This window comes from Periplaneta americana, chromosome 8 (assembly GCF_040183065.1).
Source record: "Periplaneta americana isolate PAMFEO1 chromosome 8, P.americana_PAMFEO1_priV1, whole genome shotgun sequence".
In the NCBI taxonomy this organism is placed as follows: Eukaryota; Metazoa; Arthropoda; class Insecta; order Blattodea; family Blattidae; genus Periplaneta; species Periplaneta americana.
Genome location: NC_091124.1, coordinates 67,172,229 through 67,197,079, shown reverse-complemented (window position 1 = coordinate 67,197,079; position 24,851 = coordinate 67,172,229). Strand labels below are relative to the sequence as shown.

At 36.7% G+C, this 24,851-nt stretch overlaps 1 protein-coding gene across 3 annotated transcripts in view; it reads left to right on the top strand.

Annotated features, from left to right (window-relative positions):
* LOC138704784 (protein abrupt-like) overlaps positions 1–24,851 on the top strand; it is a 303,539-nt gene that overhangs the window by 87,066 nt on the left and 191,622 nt on the right. Inside the window, exon 7 of one of the 3 annotated variants that reach the window (XM_069833031.1) lies at positions 21,867–22,888. The exons of the other annotated variants lie outside the window; for them this stretch is intronic. Coding sequence (XP_069689132.1) covers positions 21,867–22,093 — 227 coding nt within the window. The 3' untranslated portion in view covers positions 22,094–22,888. Of the gene's footprint in view, positions 1–21,866; positions 22,889–24,851 lie in introns of those variants that run through there. 3 annotated transcript variants of the gene reach the window in all.

Below are 24,851 nucleotides of genomic sequence, written 5' to 3'. Positions count from 1 at the left end.
CTGATTTCTTCTTTGAGCTATCAATCATATCTTACAGAGTATAAACTTGAAATCCCAGTTTGCCCTTTTTATGTAGGGAATCATTTGTCTGAAACGCGGTAATTTTCATTGCTATTGCAGGTGAGTGACGCTTTTCACGTGAGGAACTTCCTGAAGTGTTTCAGTCAAACAAAAATGAAAAAAGTGCATTTAAGATTTCATAATTTCAAAATTAGGAATAGATAATAATTATTCTGTTTTTTTTTTTTTTTTTTTTTTTTTTTTTTTTTTTTTTTTTTTTCCATATTGAAAGCTAAAATAGAGTCACATTACAGTAACTTTAATACAAGATGGCGAAAGTGCCATAGAATGAAAGAAAGATTGAAAAAAGTATGGTGATTGGTTCAGCAAGGAATTTGAAACCTTAGCACTTATAATAGATACTAATCTGTCAGAACACCAATATTCTATCCTGAGACTTGAAGCCAAATGTATAAATGCAGATTTATACCCATATTATAATGTACGCGAGGCTAAGTTTCAGTGCCATCCAGATGAAGATTTAATTACTATAACTGAAGTTAGCGCTGAAATAAGCTTACAAGGGTTGTTTGACCATACAGTTAAACGGATTGTTAGAAGTATAGAAATGATCCCCTCTCATTTTTTTGAATAGAATAACCTGACATTGTTTCGTAAAATGGGGTTGTGATGGGAGCTCAGGCTACAATTAATTTAAGCAGAAACGTACTGATGGAGACTCGTTTACTGATAGTGAAATCTTCTTAGTGTCATTTGTACCGCTATTACTGTATTGTGAGAAAGATTACAAAACAAACATTGTGTACTGGGAAAATCTACTACCATCTTAACTGAATATTGCAGGCCTATAAACATTAAACTCGAACATGAAACAAGTGGTCTGATAACAGAAGAAATTGACTGTAGCCTATTAATAATCAAATGAACAGTTTCTACATTGGACAAACAGGCAGATCATTCCAAATTCGATAAAAAACACATTAAAGCAATAACCGGAGGACACAGTACATCTACATATGCCGAACACATAACTAATGCTAACCATACATACAATAACACAGACATGGAAATCCTACACATACAACCAAAAACTCAACACACTAGAACAATATGAAATATACAGACACCAGTGGCGGCTCCTGCATATTTCTTAAGAGGAGGAAAGAAGTTAACAGCACTAAATGACACCTTCTTGAATGAAACATGCTAAAAATTAGCCTACATGCATACATGTAAGACCAGGTAGTGTTGGGGTTGGCCTTCCCTTCTGTATAGCAATAATCTGTTCTTGTAAACTGAGTTTCCTAACTTGTCCAAAATATATTATGTTTTCACTTTCATTCATTGTTGAATAATTGCACAAATTAACAATTACAAGGAAATTCACAACCTCGTAGCATTTTTCGAGCACACTACATCATCACACGTGTTGGAAGAGACTAGGTACTAACTCGTAACCGGAACCGTTTTAGGGAAATGGAAATGGGAATGGGAAATAATCTGAGGAAAGCGAGAACACTGCACCCACCCACGTGGTCTGTGTTGCCACATGTACATTTTACAAGTTCAGTATCACATACTTTTGAAGAATGTCAGTTCTTGTAAAGAGATACTATCATTATTGTTCAAAGCTGCCAGTGGCCGATTAATTTTCTATGTTAAAAACGATGTAGTTTGGAATACCTACTTTCAGTTTCAAATATATTTGTACAAAACTGACAACTTGGCTGTTGCCCTATCTAGTAAACAATGAACAGAATTGAATTTCAGGGACCAACTACGTAAAACTACTTCCTCTTTGTTTTACATAAACCCGACTTTAACTTTCAAATATCCACGAAAGTTTAAAACCATGAATAGTAGCCTATATAAAGTGCAATGAATAATATTTTTGATTTATAATTTTTAAAAAAGTTTACATGGTGTCTTTCATAGCGTTGCGTTAAAACTGTTTTTGTTGTGTCTCCTCCTAGATGTGTTATAGTCTGGTTGAATGCAACATCGTTAGGTGGCAACGATAGCGAGCTTGTTGCACGACCAGTCGGTTTCTATTTCCTGCCCATGACTGATTCAGAGGAGGATCTCCTCCCTCTCCGTTCATTTACTTGCTTTAAAACTCTGCTTCTTTCTCTGGCCGCTAGTGCGCTGTTGTCTATGTGTGTTAACTGCAGTAGAGGAGGAATGGAGTGCCTTTCCTCTACACAGGCAATCTCGCATCTTTCTCACAGTTTTCTACAGCACATGAGCGCGCGTCGTTTAAAACTCGATCAACTGAGTTTTTCTTATAGCTGTGAACTTAAAAATTATCGAATCTTCCTCGAATTTCAAGGCACATATTTTATTTGGTATTTACTTTCAAAAGAAGAAAATGTGAGGAGGACGTTCCTCCCTTCCCTCCCCCGAGGAACCGCCACTGACAGACACACTAAAACACACCCTGATCAAATTCTCAACACACAGATCAATTTCAGAACACACACTATTTGACACCACATTTCAACACTTTTCAACAATCGAACGCACCCACACAACAGGCAGCGAAGTTCGAGATGACGCCGAGATCTAATAGGCTCTGAGGATAGTGTGAAGAAGCACCGAAACAGCTGTAAGATCGCCATTTAATCAATTATTTATATTCAAGTGTTAAAAGTAGTGTACGAAAGATTCAACATGGACAACAAAATTGTTAAACAGCAAAATTTTTGACAATTTTTCGCATAATTTTTCCGAATGCGAACTTGAAGTTGCTGTCAACAGCTATAGGCTACTATACTGAACAAAAGAGTGTTAAAGACAACTTGCAGTTCTATACGGAAGACCCGACTTTCGAAATATAGATGGCTGTTCAATTGTTACAATACATAGTGTCCAACAATTTACAGGATCCATTCTGTGAAGTAACGAAGTTGTTAAATATTTTGGGTACAATACCAATGACCACTGCTGAGCTAGAAATATGTTTTTCTTGCTTGAAACGCATAAAAACGCTTTTAAGGAACACTATGTCCCAGGATCGTTTCACTGCTCTTGCAATACTGTCAATAGAAAAGAGTGTGATGTCCAAGATGGAGGGGTTTAACACCAGGGTAATTGACAAGTTCTGTAGTAGGAAGGAACGTCGTATGGACTTCATATTTCGTCACTAGGCGAGTCTCAAATTAAGATAAATACATATAAGTGTATACATTAGGTCGATATAGACATAGAGATTGCAGCACACTCATTATTTTGACCACCAGCCGCTATTGCACGTAGCGTATGTTTTCATATTATATAAAATATATGTACATTTTTCTCAGCAGAAAGGTGGAATTTTATTAAAACCTGAACAACTGTACCGGTACTCATCTATTTTATATCATTTCGAATTTCCAAGAAGAATTTTCTTGATGGCTTGTGTGCAAAATTCTTCATTAATATTTTCTTTCAGTTATTCTAAAGTGTGTGAATTATAATTAAATGTTTTTTTTTTTTTTTTTTTTTTTGCACACGCCGTGAAATAGAAAGATTTTCAGTTTCATCCATTTTGTTTTTTGTTGCGTCACCGTCACCGTTTTTGTTTGTGTATATATATATATATATATATATATATATATATATATATATATATATATTCATATGGTCGTTCATTCGTAAATTCGTTTATTGTTTCATTCGTACTTACGGCTATTAAGGAACCCGGAGGTTCATTGCCGCCCTCACATAAGCCCACCATTGGTCCATATCCTGAGCAAAATTGATCCAGTCCCTACCATCATATCCCACCTCCCTCAAATCCATTTTAATAATATCCTCCCATCTACATCTCGGCCTTCCCAAAGGTCTTATTCCCTCCGGCCTCCCAACTAACACTCTATATGCATTTCTGGATTCGGCCATACGTGCTACATGCCCTGCTCATCTCAGACATGGGGATTTAAAGTTCCTAATTATGTCAGGTGAAGAATAAAATGCGTGCAGTTCTGCGTTGTGTAACTTTCTCCATTCTCCTGTAGCATCATTTTCCTAAAATTAATTAATTAATCAATTAATTCATTCATTCATTCATTCATTCATTCATTCACAGTTTTCTGCCCAAGGACAGGTCTTTCACTGCAAACCCAGAATTCTCCAATCTGTCCTATTTTCTGCCTTCCTCTTAGTCTTCGTATATGATCCATAAATCTTAATGTCGTTTATCATCTGATATCTTCTTCTGCCACGAACTAAATGTACAGTTACCCTTAAAAAGAATGAGACGATTCTTGGTCGTCGGAAGTTAAAGTTCTACAGCGCGGTTCACTCGATATCGACGTAACGATACATAACATGAGAAATAGTACAAGAATTGTTACAAGGACCACAACAAGGACAAGGACCAGAATAAGGATCACGAAGAAGACTGCCATTTAAGGCCAGGATTTCACAACATAGTTCGAGTCATAAAATATCATTGCTTCACTGTACCGAATGGCAAATGCCTGCTAAGGGATCTACATTCTGGACTGCTGCTGTCACTGTCTTGTCTCGGTAGCTCATACAGTAGCGTGTTGGTTCCGCTGTATAACCGAAACGTCTCGTGTTCGATCCCGGGTAAAACATTTTTTTTATTGAGGTGTAATTAACTTGTTCAGAGTTCCTCGACTGTCTAATTTGTCGAAAAATATGGAATAATTTATGCCCAATTTCTGGGTTTTACAAGTTGGCTGAACCTCGTCAAAAAAAATAAAACTTACTTGGAAGTTAAAAGTATTCTTCCTCAAACAAAAATCATAAGAAACAAAAAGAGACCCGTTAACTTAAAATCTTGTCCACATGCCATCAGCTTCTATTACAGATCTAAGTCGATCCGGCATGGATGTCACGAGATTGTGAAATAAGTTCTGATCCCCGGCGAGATCTTCCCAGGTGTCAACAACTTGATCCCACAATTCGTCTCGATTTCGAGGGCGTCGGTGGGCATAGGGACTATCCTTCTCTTTTTCAATTCCACCCATAAATTTTCGATGACATTCAAATCAGGTGACTTCGGAGGCCAATTAATGATTTCGATCTCGGGTCTCCTTTGAAACCATCTTTGAATGCTTGCAGCATAGTGCACGGGATGACTATCCTGCTGGAAGAGCAATGTTCCTTCGGGAAAACGTTCTCGGGCAGAGGGAAGGAATATATTTTCCAGAATGTGCTCGTAAGTTCCCGCATTAAACCGGCCATAGATGCTTCTATAACGCCAGGTCCATCGTAAGACATCCACCCCTAACACGATATGCTAAAGCGCCCCGATCTTTCACGTCGGTGCACATAGCGCTGGTCATGTCGGAGACCATCCTCACGATAGACACGGACAGGACCTTCGTAATCACTCGAGATGGTTGTTTCGTCGGAGAAAATTACATTTCTCCAATCGAAATCCACTCGATTGGTAGCGAAGGCAAGACGGTCGACAGCTTGTGCTTCCCCCAATATTTCCATTTGCGCAGCCCTCCGGCTCCTAATACCGCGGTTCCTCAACCTGCTGATCACAGTCTGTGAAGAGCCGGGAAAGTTAAATACTGCTCTTATTTCGTTAGCAGTCAGAAAGGGGTCCTGTCGAACTGTCTCGAATAAGAGAGCATCCTCTTCCAATGAAGAAATCCGCGGACGCCCAGGAATAGGGCGATTTTCGACCTCCCCTAAATTTTGGTAACGATAATCCACCTCGCGGGTGTACTTCCAGGAACACCGACCAAACGGCCAGCAGATCTAGCCCCATATCCAGCCTCAACTAGAGCTATAACTCGCTGTCTCATGTCACGTCGGTTCGCCATTACGATGAGAAATGAGGGATGACGATAATACTTTATTGTAGACAATGACTATTTAACGTGATATAGAATTATTGAAATAAGAGACATCTTGCATAGTAAGAGTTAATAAATCAACCCTAAATTAAATATCTAAATAACAGGATATAACAGGAAGTCCAACTGTTGCGAAACTAATCAAATTAAATCTAAGCTGAAGTAGCACAGCCATTGATAAATGTTTTGTACACAGAATTAGACTGAATTCCTATTCGACAGAACCTATAATCAATGGCTTGTCTGAACATGATAAACAAATTCTAAGTGTTTCCAATGTCACTGAACAATTTCAAAATATTAATTTAAAAACTAAGAAACGATCGTAAATGTTGTATCTAATGATTATTTACATTTATGTCTACAAAATGAATCTTGGAAAAACGTATATGATACTCGTACTACTGATATTAAGAGTTAATGTATTGCATTTTTCACTTAATTTCATAATCACTTCAGTGGATTTTCTCCATTCAATGTTGTGAAAAAATTCAAAAGTAAAAACATGTAGATAACGCAGGGACTTCAAAATCTCATGTATTAAAAAGAAGAATCTATATGTAATGAGTTGCAATGTAATGATCCTCATGTTCTTAAATACTGCAAGGAGTACAGTGTAATTTATCAAAAATTATGAAAGAGGGAAATAGAATATATTTGAATAGAAAAGTACAAAATTCAGATAATGCAATTAAATCTATTCGGAATATTATTAAATTTAAACTTGTAGATATCCTAAGAAAGAAAATATTTTTTCACTAAAACCAATGATTATAAAGTAGAGGATCCCAAATCTATTGCAAATTCTTTTAACGTATTATAGTATATAGTACAGAAATATTATTGACAACTTAAACATTCAAGATTTTGCAAAAGATACTGCAATTGGTTACTTAACAGATGCATTTAATAATTAGTATTAATATATGTAATTAGTCAATAACTGCAACAGTGCTTTTCCATTCAATCATAACATGAATAAAATTGAATGCATACTAAATTAAACACTATTGCAAACATGTAGATAAAATAGTTAAAATTAACTGAAGGTGTGAGAATGAAATAATCTAAAGCCATACTTTTAACAAAAATTGTTTTGTGCGAGTGCATTTCTTACACATATGGGAAAGCTATTAATAAAATATTGTAATAATTACTCAACAAATTACATAGCCTAAGGACTCTAAACCTTTGTAAAAGTTTGTCTATTATTATATATATTTTTATAATTTCATTTTAATTGTTAGTTTTTAATATATATGCATTTACATTGTATATGTGTGTGTATAAATGCATTCATTAGATTAACGTTTATAATATTATAACTTGTAATTTTGTATTGTTTGCGATCATTAACACTTAATCTCAGGACTTTGTAAAACTCTATTTCAACGTTACTTAGCTATTTCAACGTTATTTAGACAAAAAAAATCGTTGTATAGACTAAGAATCGAACTCGCACTCTTCTACACAACACGCAGAAGTCTTACCGTCTGAGCTATTGAAACGACATGAAAGCTTTCCTTTCTGTGTGGAGTGTCGATCTAGTCATGAAGGTCCATTGTCGATTTAATTACACGATTTATGTATATATTTATCTTTCATTTACATAATATTATCATATTTTTTGCAGTTTTTGAAGTGAATTTCGGAACGATGCTAGTAACAAACCAAATAGTCTGAATTTAAGTAACTCAATATTCGTTATCTTGTGTATCAGTGCTCTGGTCTCCGATCATGCGCAGTGTCTCACATCTGAGACTTAGGAATATTCAATCGTCTCATTCTTTTTCAGGGAAACTGTACATATAGGCCCTATATATAAAATAGACCCGGTATTTTGTATTCTGTTCCTAGTCCTATCCATATTTAGGATTATTAAAAATTCACAAAATATTTGAAAGTTCTCCAACTTTATTAAGAAGTAAATTTAAAATATTAATACAATTTTGTTCGTAAAAGAATGGGGTTTATTTTCAGAAGAATATCTGTTTAAATCATTTCAATTATAGCAAATGAAATAGGAATTCAGGCCAGTCTTCTATTCTTGAGTGAGTTAATGTACACATAAGAAGCCGAGATAATGTGATAATGTGATACGTGAGCTATGCGATAGGGGAAGGAATGAGCCATCAGAAACAGAGTTTGTTTCAGACTAAAATCTATCTTCCCCTCTATACACGAAAAAAAAAAAAATGGTTCATTTTCATCTCATATTTCATTCAAAGATCCTCAGATTTGGTTAATGAAGGTGAATATGACAGCCTTTAAGAGGATTTTGCAGCTTGCTAGTGGGATGATTTTCCTGTATACATTAACTTATACATGGATCTAGAATAGATGCAGATTGGACCCTAAATTGCAGATTTTTGTGATTAAAATGGACAAGTAAAATATAAAATAAGGAGAGTTGTGCTTGGAGTACTAAGTGTACTGCAGATTCTTCTGCAGAAACAGTATTCAATGTTGTGAGAAAAATTCAGACATAATTTGGGCCTACATTAAACACATCAACACTGGAATCACTTCTGATCCAGAAGATTAAGATGGCATCACAACGAGAAGTTTGCTTCAAGAAAAGAAATTTACAGAAAAACAGCTGATAAATGCGAAACATACTATAAAGCAATTTCATGTTGAAGATATACCGATAAGCTGTCACAATTTGACTATAATTATATGTATATTTACCGCCTTTGCTTATCATACAAAATGAATGAGTTAATTAGTCATATTTTCCTCATTAACGTTTTCGGTACGTAACTTGTACCATCTTCAGATGTTTGTATATTATTTTAATTGTAAACCAAGCCTGTGGGTGCATGTATCTGGACTGAAATGGTCAGTGTTTTTGTGTATGCTGTGCGGTGTCGGTGAAGTGTTGTCATGATTACACAAATGATCACCTTAACTCTTATATGCTATTTGGTACCACACTTTATCAAACTTGAATTGCAATGTTTCTGTCGTTGTTTAAAACACTATGTAAGACACTGTTTAAAAACTGTTTAAAACGATTTAAAAATATTTAAAAGCACTTAGTTTTTACATCACTTTGACTATGTGAAGTATGTGATCACTGCTGGTTGGAAGTTAGATGAGGCACTTGTGATGATCTTGTTTAGCGTTGAGTTGGACGCAAGGTCGTGACATGACTATGTTTCTAAAAGTGATGTTGAGACACTTCTATTAGATTGATGGCTTATGTAATGTTATAACAGGATGAAGATTGTCAGGTCCGTGGCTATAGTATCGCCTGGCGTGTAGTTATGGATGTATTGGTCTGCTCGTGCTTGATGCTAGGTATCAGCCTAGAATCAAGCACGAGCAGACCAATACATCCATAACTACACGCCAGGCGATACTATAGCCACGGACCTGACAATCTTCATCCTGTTATAACATTACATAAGCCATCAATCTAATAGAAGTGTCTCAACATCACTTTTAGAAACATAGTCATGTCACGACCTTGCGTCCAACTCAACGCTAAACAAGATCACCACAAGTGCCTCATCTAACTTCCAACCAGCAGTGATCACATACTTCACATAGTCAAAGTGATGTAAAAACTAAGTGCTTTTAAATATTTTTAAATCGTTTTAAACAGTTTTTAAACAGTGTCTTACATAGTGTTTTAAACAACGACAGAAACATTGCAATTCAAGTTTGATAAAGTGTGGTACCAAATAGCATATAAGAGTTAAGGTGATCATTTGTGTAATCATGACAACACTTCACCGACACCGCACAGCATAAACAAAAACACTGACCATTTCAGTCCAGATACATGCACCCACAGGCTTGGTTTACAATTAAAATAATATACAAACATCTGAAGATGGTACAAGTTACGTACCGAAAACGTTAATGAGGAAAATACGACTAATTAACTCATTCATTTTGTATGATAAGCAAAGGCGGTAAATATACATATAATTATAGTCAAATACTATAAAGCATTTTTTTTGACAGAAGTAGTGACAGGTAACGTGTAGTTATATATATTATATCTGATTTTATACACTATGAAATTACTGATAACCAGGCTTCGGTCCTGGGCACAGAAACGCATGAAGTTCAGAACGCATGGGCAATAGTGTTGTGTTGGTCGAGTGGACTGGGAAATGGTGTGCGCCGTTACTTTGTGTCTCAACATGTAAACAGTCCGTCATAGTACGGCACAAAATATATTTCACCCTGTACAGATGCAGTATATACAGTACATTCCTAGTGTAGACAATAAATGTCTACCATTAAAGTATTAACGTGAGTTGTAACCTTCAATCAGATGTCCCTACGCCGAAGCCTGTTAAGGCTGGTTCATAATAAACCGGGAACGGAAACGACAACGAGAACGGAAATGTTAAAATAAATGTATTTAAATGTGAGCATTCGCAATAGTTAATTGTGAACGTTCACATTTAAATATATGTATTTTAACAATATTTCCGTTCTCGTTCTCGTTCTACTTTCCTTTCCCGGTGTATTGTGAACCAGCCTTTACACGTACCGCAGCCAAGCAGCAATACACACAACGGTAATGCACATTAGGATCCACCTGCGCTGTTACAGGATCCCATACGGGTCATGAGGTCATTTATACTCCGTGTACTCTAAACCTCATACTGGTTACTCTGTGTCCCTAGGCCGAAGCCTGCTGATAACTAAAAATAGGAATTTATCCACAGACTACAAGGTTAGGTATGCATAGTGTTTGTTATTGAAAGAGGGAGTGAGTGTAGCTAGCAATGCAAGTGCATGGGTACCTGTTAGGGAATTCTGCTGTGGTATAGGCAGGATGAGGGTATTGCTTTATGTGGTTAACCAACCAACGAATCACAGTCCAGTGTAAACAAACTAATTGAGGGGTTCACTGCAAGAGGGAGCTATGCCATAAAATTCTGATTAGTGAAATGTCAAGTTTTGTAGGCTCTTCCTACCATTTGTTGCTCATAGATGTGGCAGTGCACGAATCAATGCCAGAGCACTCTGACTAATTCTAGGATACGACCCTTTTCGTAACAGACTTTTTCTTCTCACGTTATGGTTAATGTGACAACTCCCTCTTGCAGCGGACCCCTCAATTGCCGGAGCACAACGCTGAACCCTACGCACGAGAAACGTATCCGCATTTAATTGCTGCGATACACATTTCAGTTGTAACTTGGCCATAACTCAGGCTTCACGTCATTCACGACGTAACAACAGTCTAAGTACATCTAACCTAATATCCTCATGTTGTCCTACCTTTACTGATAACGCACTGGAGAGCTTGGCACCTCTGACAAGGTAATCAGTTCAGAAGAAATTCGAAACCATACCCAAGCACACCTGGTTTTGGGCCAATTTCATAGAGATTTCCTTGTGAATAATTATTAGAAACTTTGAATTGAACTATAACTGAGGATTTACTTAAGATTTTCCAAAATAAATGATAACTTTTATTTATGTCATAAAGTCATTTCGATTTGTGGAAAAGGAATACCGATTTCGAAGGATGAAAGGGTACTGACCTCATTGAGGAAATCGTGAAGCACTATTTCGTGCTTTATTTACAGAAGGAACGGAATTAATGAGAAATTTCTCAGCTTTTTATTCCACCCATAGAATGAAATGGAGCAATAACTCCAAAGTGATGGATTAAATTACTTTCTTCCCCCTTCCTAATTTAAACACATCCCAGAGAACTTTTATGTTTCGGAAATTCTGCAATATTAAGAGAAGTAGTATTAATAATAATTTGCTGAAATATAAGTTTTTATTTGCCTATTTTATTCCTATTTCACTCTTAATCTCGTTCAGTTGAAGTAGATATTGAGATAGAAGCTCTTACTACGTGCCAGAGAATATGTTACAGTGCTCTCTGAACACCTTCTATTGGGGCGGTGATAATGAGAGGCGATGGAATATCGGCAGGAGAAACGAAAACCGTCTTTGTCCATAAACATTTCACTGGGACTCGTCTGGATTTGAACGTGGGTTCTTTCCGTGTAACTCAGCAGCCATAGTTATGCTTATATGTAATATTGATGGATGTAGACTGATGTATGCAAATCCTAGATGGCGATATTGGTAACAGGACACTTTGTGGTGAAAATGCAAGTTTTCGGAATGTCTGTCCAGCCGTGATTGTTATTCTGGGAAACCACGAAATGTAGCTTAGGTATTATAATAATCCATGATTGCAAAATTCTCTTCCGCAAAGCTGTTAAGTACAGAATGTTGTTGGGAATATGCGTCTGTCTTATGCTTTTATTGGAAATGTATTATATTGAGATAATCTTCCATCCGTGTAGTGCACACATGTTTGTTCATGTTGAATGCGATTTTATAGTGTGAAGAGTCTGGCGTAATGCTCATTAGGTATTCCGTCAAGCTTCTCTTTGATGCCTGGTTTTAAAATCTGAGTGAGGGTAGGGAAATACTGTGGAAGACTCTACACAATATTTTTTTCACTTTTTCTCAATATGGTGTCTTGAAATTTTAACAAAGTTGCTTCTTGAATTCCTAAAGAAGAAAAAAAAACATATATGAAATAATTATATACAAGTTGAAGCAGTATGACTATTTTAATGTAATTTTGTTTGGGATATTATTAAATCTTGCTTTATTTTTTTAAGTAGGCTATTTTACGACGCTTTATCAACATCTTAGGTTATTTAGCTTCTGATGGTGAGATGAAGATGATAATGGCGGTGAAATGAGTCCGGAGTCCAGCACCGATAGTTACCCAGCATTTGCTCGTATTGGGTTGAGGAAAAACGCCGGAAAAAGCCTCAACTAGGTAACTTTCCCCGACCGGGAATAGAACCCGAGCCACCTGGTTTCGCTGCCAGACGAGCTAACCGTTATTCCACAGGTGTGGACCTCTTGCTTTCTTACCTGCCTGTTTTTAACACTATAAATTGCATGACGAGGCAATAAGAAGAGTTGCTGTCATGTTTGTTATTAATTATAAAAGGTAAACAAAAGGAAATGGAAAGAGAATACACTTAGAATCCTCGTTGGAAAACTGACGAAACACATTTTATACTATATTATATATCTTTAGGGGAGAAGGAAAGAAAACGTGGAGGATGATTAAGAAGATAACGTTAGCATGCCGAAACAAGCTGTTCAGTATTTCACTTCTGATGATGGCGACTACTGCTAGTAAGTAGTAAATGTTACTTCACCCATTTCAAGAGAAATATTTTTATTAAACTGTACCACATCTTGCTATTATCTAGATCAGTGGTTCCCAATTAGCTAAGGACTGCGGACCCTCTGTTTTTTAAATTCGAACCACGGACCCTCTGCTTTTGAAAATGTTGATATCTGTATATTAACGTATGCGAAGCATTTAGTTTTTTTAGAAAATATGATTCAGATCTAGTTAGAAAAAGAGAGAAACATTGAATTTTATTAACTTATATTACAAAATATAACATGTCCTGAAACAACTCAACCTAATAATTATGATAATTATGATGAGACAAGTGAATGCCTCTTTTTGTTCTAAACTATCTCTTCTACATCCTCTTCAACACTTTATACTTTTAGTTTAAATCTGGATCAACATTGTGCCGATTTATATCCTTGTCCATTAACTAGATTTGGAAATGTTTTTTCCGTAAAAATATGTGGAAAAGAGGGAACTAAATAACTTATTTTAAAATTGTTTTCACGTAATTTCTTATAATCAGGAACAAAATAATCACTCAGAATGAATCTAGTGTTCATTATTAATTTTTTTTAATGAATAGTCACAAACCTCAAGTGCAACTTGTTTTTCCACAGACTAGTTACCTGGTTGAGCGTTTACCTGGAGTTTTCCCTCAATCCATTAGAGTAAATGCTGGCTAACTTTCGTTGGTTGACCTTGGACTCATTTCGCTGGCATTATCACTTTATTTTCACTCACGCTAGATAACCATCGCAGTTGATAAAGCGTCGTAAAATAAACCAATTAATCTTCCACTGATAGAGTGGTTAATTGTGCATCACCACATTCAAAAGTATTCCTTGGCTGTGAGTTTTCAGTATTTGGTGTAGAGAAGAAATTGCTGAAGCAAGCACTAAATCACGCAGATGATAAGTGATGTGCGTTGTCATTTGTTTAAAATAACTGTAATAAACATAATATTACGTTGACACTACTTTTTTTGACGGAAGCTCTTCTAGACATTATGTTCCCGTCATCTCTGGCACAATCCTTAATTTCAAAGTCAATTATGACAATTAAGTGCAGACGCGAAATTCTATGTAGTGATTTTGAGTGTGTCTACATACATGAAACAAAAATGTAATTATTGTTGTTAAATCTTATTTAATTATTTCACATATCACTAAAATATATTTCAGAATGTTTACTTATTATTTTAAAGCTGGTTTATGCCAATAGTTTCATTGTGGGTAGACTATATCCTACAATGTTTGAAATCATGTGGAAACTTCAGTTGCCAGAGAGCCAGTGAGCAGTACGGTATGCAAAAGTGTGCACATTTTGTTCTATATGTCAGATGATAATTTACTCACTGTGAGCCAGATTTTAAACGCCATAAAAATCATCTCTCTAGTGCTCAGTGGCAACTAAAGTTTCCATGAAATTTTGGAATCTTCTGACGCCTGTGGAATTTTTTTAGTATTTTTTTCCTATTATATGAGCGATGAATAGATCAGGAATATGTGAAAGAATGTAGAAAATTAAAACGAAAATAATTCTTAGCACTAATGGGTTAACTCCTGGTAGTAACTCTTCTTCAGTGAATTCCAGAAATATCTCTAGTATTCACATATTAGCAATGATACCATCTTGAACTCAGTTTGTCCACAATTGTAATTAATTAATTACTACGTGATTCTCTTATTCAATTTACATAAATACCTTGAAGCCTAGTGATGAGATCGTTCAAATATGCCAGAACATCTTCTTCGATTAAGTAGGCTGTACTATATACAACTGCGCAAAATTTGTTCAGTTGACGACTTGAAAATTTTGAATCTGTAAGAAAATTAGTTACTTCATCGGTGGAGTTTTTCCTTGCAAGAACTCTATTGGTTGTGTTATTTGGACCCCCGGAGATTCCACGTACCACTATTTGTAATCACTAACCTAGATAATGTTCTCCTTTTTAATTAAATTGTGTATTTACAAGCACATACGCTATACTAATAATTGAATATTACTAATATGAATTGCACCATTTGTTAGAAAAATAGATATAAATACATTTTTTAAAAGCCATTCCTAAAAGTAGCTCTTTTAATGCCAGGTAAGCGCGTTAAAAATTGCCTTATACTGTAGCGTGTGAAAAGTACTTTTACCACTAGTGATAAAAGTGTTTTAACACTGACAGTTCAATGTTTGTAATGATAACGTAAGGTTCAGTATTTTATGAACATAGTCACATGAGTTGGTGGAGCCATATGGTCAGTGTCAGTAGTGTAACCACACAGTGTTATGTTAATTCGAGGCACAGATGGTGTGACATTATGAGGTACCTCGAGACAGCTAAAAACAATCATATTAGGGTAAACCGGCTAATTTTGTGGTATTAAGCTTGACCTATAGAAAGTTGGGAATACAAATTATGGAATCAATAAACAGTTTAAAACACGCTTTAATATTCGAGCTCAAAGAAAATTGCATGCTTTCAATATTTCAATAACTTTTATTGCTTCTCTTGAAGAAAATAAATCTATACTATTTCATGACAGTTTTTTGCACTACGTCTAATTTCGTGGTATACTACGTTTAATTACATGGCAATAACTTCATTCTGAATTTCTCAGATTGTGAAGAGTAACGGTAACATTTAAAGTTACATTTACAGTTTGAAATTCCTTGGCACTTTTCATGACACCAGTAGTTGCATTCTGTGCAGTGAATCCAGATTTCACTATTGATATCATCAGTAAAATTCCCTGAGAAAGATGCACAGATATATCCACTAACTTTATTCCTAAATTTATTTCGCATTTCTTTCCTGTTTCCCCTTGCAGAGCATGAATGCTTTTTGACATTTACAGTTTTTCTGCATTTTGGGGGGGGGGTCTGGCATTCTCAGCGGCGCTGTCTTGGCGTCTTGAGGCACCGTTCGTGGATCATTCTCTTCTTCGCAGAAAGATACGAGGTTTTTGAGTAGCACTTTTCCTTTTTCTTATTTCCAAAATAGATGTAATGGACATCAAAGGGCTCCTTAGAGTGTTGCAACAAACAGCAGCTTCCTTTTGTTCGGATTCCTTTTCACTAGGAGGTGATCGATGAACTTTGGACACTTGCAACGCCTGATCTTTGACGGTTGATAGGGGAAATCTCAGTTTTCGAGTTTACGATGTTCCTTCCTTCAGTATTGGAAGGTAATCTATTTCGGTAGGCTTGCACCCCTTCCTTTTGAGATGATCAAGAACCCTACAACGCCATAACGTCTTCAAAGAGCTGTAGACACCAACGTCCAAAGGCTGTAGCAAGTGGGTCGTATAGCGTGGAAATGTTTGAAAAACGATGCCGTTCTCCTTTCCGAATCTGAGTGCATTAGGTGCCACGTAACTGCTATGAGAATCCAGCATCATAATTATGGGTGTCTCAGTAGGGGTGAAGTCGACGAAATACCTCGAAAAATATAAGCAAATTTGTGATGTTACCCAGACGTTAGATGGAGACTATGCATTTGGATGGAGCTGCTCTGCGAACATCGTCTGACAAAAGCTGCCCTTTAGAGATGACGAGTGATAATTCAGCTTCACCAGTATAGTAGTCGTTTCACCATTCGTGCAGTTGTCTGCTGGAAAACGTTCCTCATTCCTTTCGGATTTATCACTCTCTGCTGTTTTGTAACAATACCGAAGCCGCTTTTGACGAGATCTCATATTCTGTTCAGAGAGACCACTCTTCTGTAGTCAGACTTCCGAACTGTCGTAAAATCTACCAACTATCTCCCTCTTTGAAGACTAGAGTTTGGTTCATGGAAATATTTTGAGGCTGTCTCTCAGCCAATTTGTAGCATTTGGAAAGTGCTGTCAACCAGTCCCACCCCGTTATTCCTTTTTTGGGCATTGAAATACTTTTTATTTCTGACTGAAAACTTCGCGTCTCATGTCAGTAGCCAACAGTCCTAATCATAATTCCTGCATCTCTACAACATAAGTGACAAGCTCAGTCTCTTGTTTTGATATTGAGCAAAAAGATCTGCCCATTTTTACAGTAGACATCTTGAGGGCGTAACCTTCAGTCTATCACGAAGAACCATTTAAAATATCTTGCACTCTTTAGTCGCCTTATAAGCTGTCCACCCTTAATCAAGAATGCACAAAAAAAGCATTTTGCTTGTTCTTTTCGGCGTATTTAGCTCCATATTTGCCCCTGTTATTTTCAGACTTCTGTAACCCACAACATTCTTTTTTATTAATGGATTCCTCCCCTAAGATATCATTGTCTTTTATCTAAATAGTTTGCGTACCTGTCGTCAGATATTGCTCCTAGTAATGTTTTACAAAATGAATGCTTACTAAGCGGTTAAAAATGATGGAAAAATGCTAAGAAATGGCCTGCCCAACTTAAGGTCTCCAGACTCTAAATAATACAAAAGCACATAATTGTTTATGTAACATTGTTTGAAATGTGTACTAACCTTTCTACTAGGAAAAGAGGAGAAAACAGCAACAACATACCAATAATCTTGAGTTAACTTTCACACTCACGAAAATCTTGAAGTTTTGTTCCCCAGGTGAATACACAAGTTAAATTCTACAAGTGGGTGTGCAAAAAAACAAAATTATACTAGCATTTGATGCGTTTTATTTGTGTAGAAAATTATTTGCATTAATGGCCCAAAGTTTAATTTTCATTGATCTCAAAACTCATTTTTATTACTTATCTCCCTTTACCCAAACATTATCGATAGCGCATCCTCTGTGTAGGCCTACTGTTTAAATGTAATTTATGCTTAAGAGAAGTAGACGAGGGCGTGATGTTACGTCACGGACGAGAGAAACATCCAGAGAATCGCTGGTCATCAATTATAGATTAATGCTTGATGACTGTGGTTGTGATGTTGGTGATGATGGTGATAATAATATTATTATTATTATTATCATTATTATGAATTGCAGATTATTTATAAAGCATGCTGTTAAAGTAGTAGTTTGATTACAATTATGTAACCGCAGAGTATGTAATTCAACAGTATTGAAGTAACGAAACTGAAATGGCAATCAAATGAAGCAGCATTGGAATGCATATGAAGATTGATTGATGGGTTTGGGGTTGGCTCTCAGCTGTTCTGCCTACCGACTACAGCCTATGTTTGTATGAAATTCACGGTCAGCGATTTACTGGATTGTTAGAGTGCTGTTTTCATAAGCGAGGCGTGTGATTGTTCACAACTTCAATGAGCAATACGGTACTGAATAATAGCCTATTCATTAGAGCGCATCCGTCGTTCAGATAACTATCCGACGTTTTTTTTTTTATTTAAAGGGCCCTCCAATCCCGGATGCACTGCAGTCTATAGGCTCACTGTACACTGTGATGGTAATCATATACAGGGTGATTGTGAAGTAGTAGTAAATATTTTTGTGGGTGGTAATATCACAGTCTAGTATATACAGTCACGAAGCTCAATACGTTGTAAATATGCATCCATAGATAGTTGCTAACCACTAGGATCGCTACTATCGCCTCATCACAGACAACGCGAAATAGTACCGGCACAGTCTATTGTTTCTAGTACCTTCAAAACTCAAGCTTCGTGACTGTATGTACTAGACTGTGGTAATATCGACTATTCTGAGAATAAATTTCTTGTAAACTTGTGTCCAAATTTCAGTGAGTGTCGAGATACAGCTGTTTGAATGTTACGCATGACAGCTCTTACAAATGGTACAAAGGAACGATAAGTAATTAAGTAAGCTACTGTTGACTGCGTACAAAGGAATAGTACGTGTCGTTTTTCTGAGATCGTCTGGGGACAGCACTGTTCATAATGGGTGTAGAGCAGCCGTGTCGAAAATGTGACTCACGAGCACATTGTGGCTCGCAATGATAGCTGTGCATTTCTCTTACTTCCTGCCTTCCTCAACCCCACCCTCTCACTCACTGAATCAAACTTCGTTCCATTTGCTTATTTGTCTCTCACCTACGAGTGGCGTATCGTCCAGTGTCTCTCTTGAAACCAATGCACCTCTGTAAAAGTGAAAGTTTCAAGGAGGATGGGAGGACGTATTTTTTGTTGCCAATATGATGAGAATATTAAATATATGATTTGTTCACAAGTATTACGAGGAAAACGGTTGCATAACATAAAACAGCATTATACTACATGTCACTCATGAAACATTAAAAGGTGAAGTATTATTATTATTATTATTATTATTATTATTATTATTATTATTATTATTGTTATTATCATCTCTGTACGTCGATCCTTTTTCAGCAGATATATGAATAATGCCGTTAGATCTTCAATTTAAACTCGCAGATTTATAATGTGATATTAAATGAAAGCTATATGTAAGGACTTGACAAATGTTGAACTTTTCAAATCTTTGCTAAAAAATAAATACCCGAAGCTTCGTTTTTTCGCTTGCTCTGTTGAAACCATGTTCGCTACAACTTACGTTTGTGAAAAATTATTTTCAACAATGAAAATAGTAAAAACCAAATTCAGATTACAACTGACAGACAAATACCTTCGTGATCAACTACGACCGGCAGTAAGTGACATAATTCCTGATTTTGAAACTCTGTCGCAGAGACATTCTGAAGACAATAGGTTGTAATAATGTGTCCTATGTTTTTTTGTTCATTTCTTTTTTCGTTACACGTACTAAACATTAGTTTGTAACCTTATACTGTATAAAATTATATTTAAGTGCTTGACTAAGGAAAATGAAATCCGTTAATAAGTCAGACAGTTGCTTCACTTCCCCTTCGGGAGTCCGCCTCCCTCCATAGGTGCTATGCACGTTGCAGGTTACACAGTGGCTCGGCGCACGATGATATTTTCGCCACGGCTGGTGTAGAGAAACAGCTGTTTGTAGTTAGCCCATACAAGTCTGAAACAGATGACAAGCACTCAGCACTCTGAAGAACATGTGACTCCAGCTGTATTCTTACGCTGTTGGGTATTACAAGAATTTCTAACAATGCCGCACATCTTTATGATTTATTTATGGGTTTTGTGTTGGAAGTGTTATAGCTGTTCATAGCGGTATTGCAGTAAACGATGTAGAGCTTTCCGCATTGGCCAACGCATGGAAAAACATTTTCTGTCACAGTAGTGTTGCCCTTGTGGACGAAAAAATTGAAATGAAGGACTACCATGAAGCGCTGATTAGTGATGATGACTTGAGACCGGAATTTAGCCACTACTCTTTGAAGTTAAGCGAGTACGGAGTTTGTGCAATGAGCCCCATATGACTTGACGAAGAGTAGTGGCGCGTGATGCTGTATGACAGTGGTCGTCAGCACTCGCTGAAATGGGTAAAGGGTAAGCGGAACCGTCTCGTGTGCCCCGTCGTGCAGCAGGAAGAAGTAGAGAGCATACCCGCTAGCAGCTACGAATGCACCGTAGTGCAGTGTGTTCTCCGTGGGTAAGAGATGCTAGCCTCAGGGTGCTCTGTGCTGATGATCGCTGCTGTTTGATTAAAACAGACGGTTCCCGCATCAAGGGCAACAAACACACACATGAAAGAATGATTTCAAGAGTAGGGCTGTGTTGTGTATTACAAAAGAATAAACATAGTCTTTGTTGTAAACTTTTAAGTTTAAATGTTACTATTTCACAGACAATACTCATAATGAAATATTTAAACGTACATTATAACAACCTAAGATGTAAAATTTTAAGTTAAAATGTTACTGTTTCATAGGTACCGCTCTTAATGGAAAGTTTAACGATAATCTTTGTTGTAAAATTTTAACTCAAAATAACGGTACAACTGTAACACCGGAGCTGCCCTGAATGAAATGTTTAAACGTGTATTACAATAATCTTTGCTGTAAAATTTAACTTAAAGTACCTTACTATTATAACACGGGTACTGCTTTTCTGTACACGTGTACTTTCAAACATAATTTTTAAAGTGCTTGTCCTCAACTTTGGTTGAAAGGAAAGTTGGCCTGCACCATCATTTCATATAGATCTCTGCTAAATTCGTTCTCTGGCACTGAATTACTAGTTGAAAGTAGATCGCCAGACTCCGTTCTTTCTATCAATTTCAAATTTTTATATGTTTTTTAATTACAATGCTGCTGTAAATACCATCTTTTAGAACAAATTATGTCAGTCTTACATAAATTACACACAATTATGTCGCCATTTAGACATACTGTCTTTCGAATTTCTCTACACACTTCTGTACTTTCGTACACTTATTTTTAGGCACCTTTATTTCAACTAGTAGTGCATAGCCTAATATCTAGGGCACGGATTTTTATGCGCTAAAAAAAGAGAAGAGAAGAGGAGAAACGAAAGAGAAACAAAAGTACACATTAAGTTGGAGGTCTTTGTATGTTTCGAGTATTTGTCTGTGGTATTGAGTGTGTATTATCGACGCTCTGAAAAAGGTATCGAATGTTGAGTATTGAGAAATTGTGATGTCGATTTAGCTGTAGTTGGCAATCTCGGTTATTGTGTATCCACGCTGCGGGAAACTGTATTCTGTATGAGAAATTGTGGTGCCAAGGGGGTGGGAGGAGGAATCCGAAACATTTCCCAAGGTAAGCGTCTCCTTCTAAGGTTTTCCTACGCGGTTTACTTGTAGTTATTTATTTAGCGACATTTTTAAATTGCAGAGACTATTTAAAACCGGTGAAATAATGATAAAGAAAATATATCTAAATGATCGGAAGAAACCCGCCCCATAACCGTTTGTGCTTTACAAAATCTCATAGGCCGGGAGTCGAATTTCTGCGCACTATGTGAGAGGCCGCCTATCTGATCAGATTGCAGAATGTGAGGTCGAGCGTGATAATTATGTGAAGTGTTAGTCTTGGTCGCGAATATTGATGCCTGGGTGGCGCTTGTTGTGTTGTTGCAGTAGCGATGGGCGGCGACGTGGTCTCGGGTGGGCTGGCAGTGCTGCGCGTACCCTGGGAGGCTCCCCGGCCGTGTCCCGTGTGTCGCCGCATCTACAGCAACAACAGCAACCTGCGCCGCCACATGAAAACTGTGCATTCGGACAAACCTCGCGAGCGCCTGCGTCCAGGGCGGTCCCGGTACAAGTACTCGCTCATGTTCCAACAGGGGCAGCCGCCGTCGCAATAGAGAAGCTGCGGTCTAGACGTTAACTACACTGTGTGTGCCATATGTTTTAGCTCGAGCAATGTACGGTTGTCGCCATTTTCGAGTGGAGTTGTAGCTGTCTACAATTTAACTGTTTTGGAAACTTCAGATCAAGATTTTGGGGTGATTGTATTATTGAAAAACTCTTAGGTGTTTACGCCAAGATAAGTACGAAAATTTCCACCATTTCGTAACTTTTCGGTTCCAGCTGCAGTTAGATAGCTTTTTTATGTTATTACACTGATGATACAAGATAGTCCTGCTATTTCTCAATTAAGAGTTTAAAGTGAGAAGGTTTCTAGGAATGGATGACTGATTCCCGGAAGATAATGGGATTCATATATCCAAAAGTGTTGATAGAAAACGTCTACATAAACGAATTCTTATATAGAGTTTTTGAAAAGTAACGCGTGATTACAATTAAAATTGAATGAAGAAATTTTGGATAAAAAGCTTATACACGTTAAACCCTTTATTTTGAAAAGGATATTTCTATGGTATCAAAATATTCTTGCGACTATTGTGCGGATTATGCCTTATCGAAAACATAACGTCCTATAATTTTCTTTTTACGAGTATACATACAGTATTATAAATTCATTTATATGCGCGTAACATCTGTGGTCATATCGCGTGTGCAGGATCTTTGAGTATATCATTAGGCCGTTGACTATTGTCGAGTTTCTGTTTGTATTATCGTGTGTTATAGATGCCCTGTGTTCATGTACTGTCGGTAACTCAGGAGAAGACGAGCGAGGAGTGAAGAAAAAAGGGTGATTAATAGATAACGTTACGACAACAAGTGCAATACTTGTACTACTAGTAAGTGGGAACATTATTTCCGCTTACCAGTAGTACAAGTATTGCACTATTGTCGTAAAATTATCTAGTAATTACCCTTTCTCCTCACTCCGCGCTCGTCTTCTCCTGAGTCACCGACAGTAACTGATTTAGATTTTGTTTTAATATTTATGATATTTGTGATAAATAATGTTATGTAAATTTCCAATTAGAGTTTGCCTTTGTGACTGAGGAAAACCATGAAAAAACCCTAGTCCCTAGCTGGCTACGTGATTTGAACCCGGGACCTCCCGAGTCTCAAACGTTAGTCTACTGTCTGAGCCATCTCGTTCAGTATATAGCTTTCTTAATATCACCTAAAAGAGCATATCGTCGGCTTACAAGCAAAACACATTAAGTCAAAAATATTACCTCGGATGAAAGCTCTTGACAAAATTGAACCCTCAAAATATGATTTTTAGTAAGTTGTTTCTTTTTATGTGTATTTAATTTTCCAATTCTAAGTTTATACACATATATTATGTAATGCACATTATATACACCTTTTTCTCAGAAATAATATTTTTGACTTAATGTATCTGACGATATTTTTATGCATTTACTAATTTTCTTTATGCAGAAGCACTATGGTTATGGTTACTATGGTAATAATTTAAAATTGTTCATATACAGTATTTTGTTAGTCTTCTCTCTATGAAACAGGATCTACAGACCAATTATTTAGTCTTGACAGCTCAGCGACGCGAAAGAGGGGAAGTAGTAGGAGTAGTGGGGAGAGTTCCCGAGTAGAGATAAGGGCGATCGGCCGATAAAGGAATGCAGTACAGCTTAACTATACTGGAAACAACGCTATACCGCATGCGTGACATCCGATCACTCTGACTGCAGGCGACAGACTAACCTGAACATTCCTTGGCGTAACTTAATGGACTCGCCTGACCAAGACGCACATCGCCGGCAACTGTCAGAACTAAATAATCGTACTGTACATTAGATACATGTCTCGAAAGCAACTGCCTTGAGAATATTGGAAATTAGTGAATATCACCCTTATGAAGTTCAACCCTATCAGGAGTTGATGGAAGACGACTTTGATAGGAGGTTGCGTTTCATATTATCTGAATTTAGCTTCGATTCTACTCACAGTTGACTGAAAAATTGGGGGCCGAGTTGAATGAGTTTTGTTAAAAAGTTGCATACCTCTTATTGTCTACGTCTTCTGTCACCAAATCCTGTTATAGTCAGGATCTCATTTCTCTCATTTTCTATTAAAATTGTCTTGTTTATGTTGATTTCATAAAGAAACCTTTTCATAACACAAGAACTAACAAAATTGATCAATAATAAAATCATCGACCACCTCTAGCATACTGGTCTCTTATGCAGAGGGCCCGGGTTCGATTCCCGGTCGGGTTGAATTTCCTGGTTGAGGCTTTTCAGGGTTTTTCCTCAACCGTAAGGCAAATGCCAGGAAATTCGGGCCACAACATCCCTGAAAATCACCGGCCTCATTCATCACCGAAATCATATTCATAACAAATCAGTAATATATATATATACAGTCGCCATCTAGTTCACAACAATAGAACCAGTCTCAACAATAGTATACAGATCTTCGGACTTCAACCAAAGATTAACTCGCGATATGATCAAAGATGTTAAAGCGAGTATAAATAACAGCGAGGAAAAAAAAATCATAGTGACTCTAGTCATAGTGATTCTGTATAATACAAATTAAATATTGCATAAAAAAGCCTACTCTTTCAGATGATATTAAAAATCTATAGGATTTCATTTAAAAATGTCGATGACGTCACAAGTCGTACAACAATAATCGCAAAAATTATTTTGCTCCCATAAACACAAGGCTTGACGTGCTAGCTTTCTGTCCAAAATACTCTCCTTCAATTTTAATTTAAGTTTTGCTTCACTTTCGAAA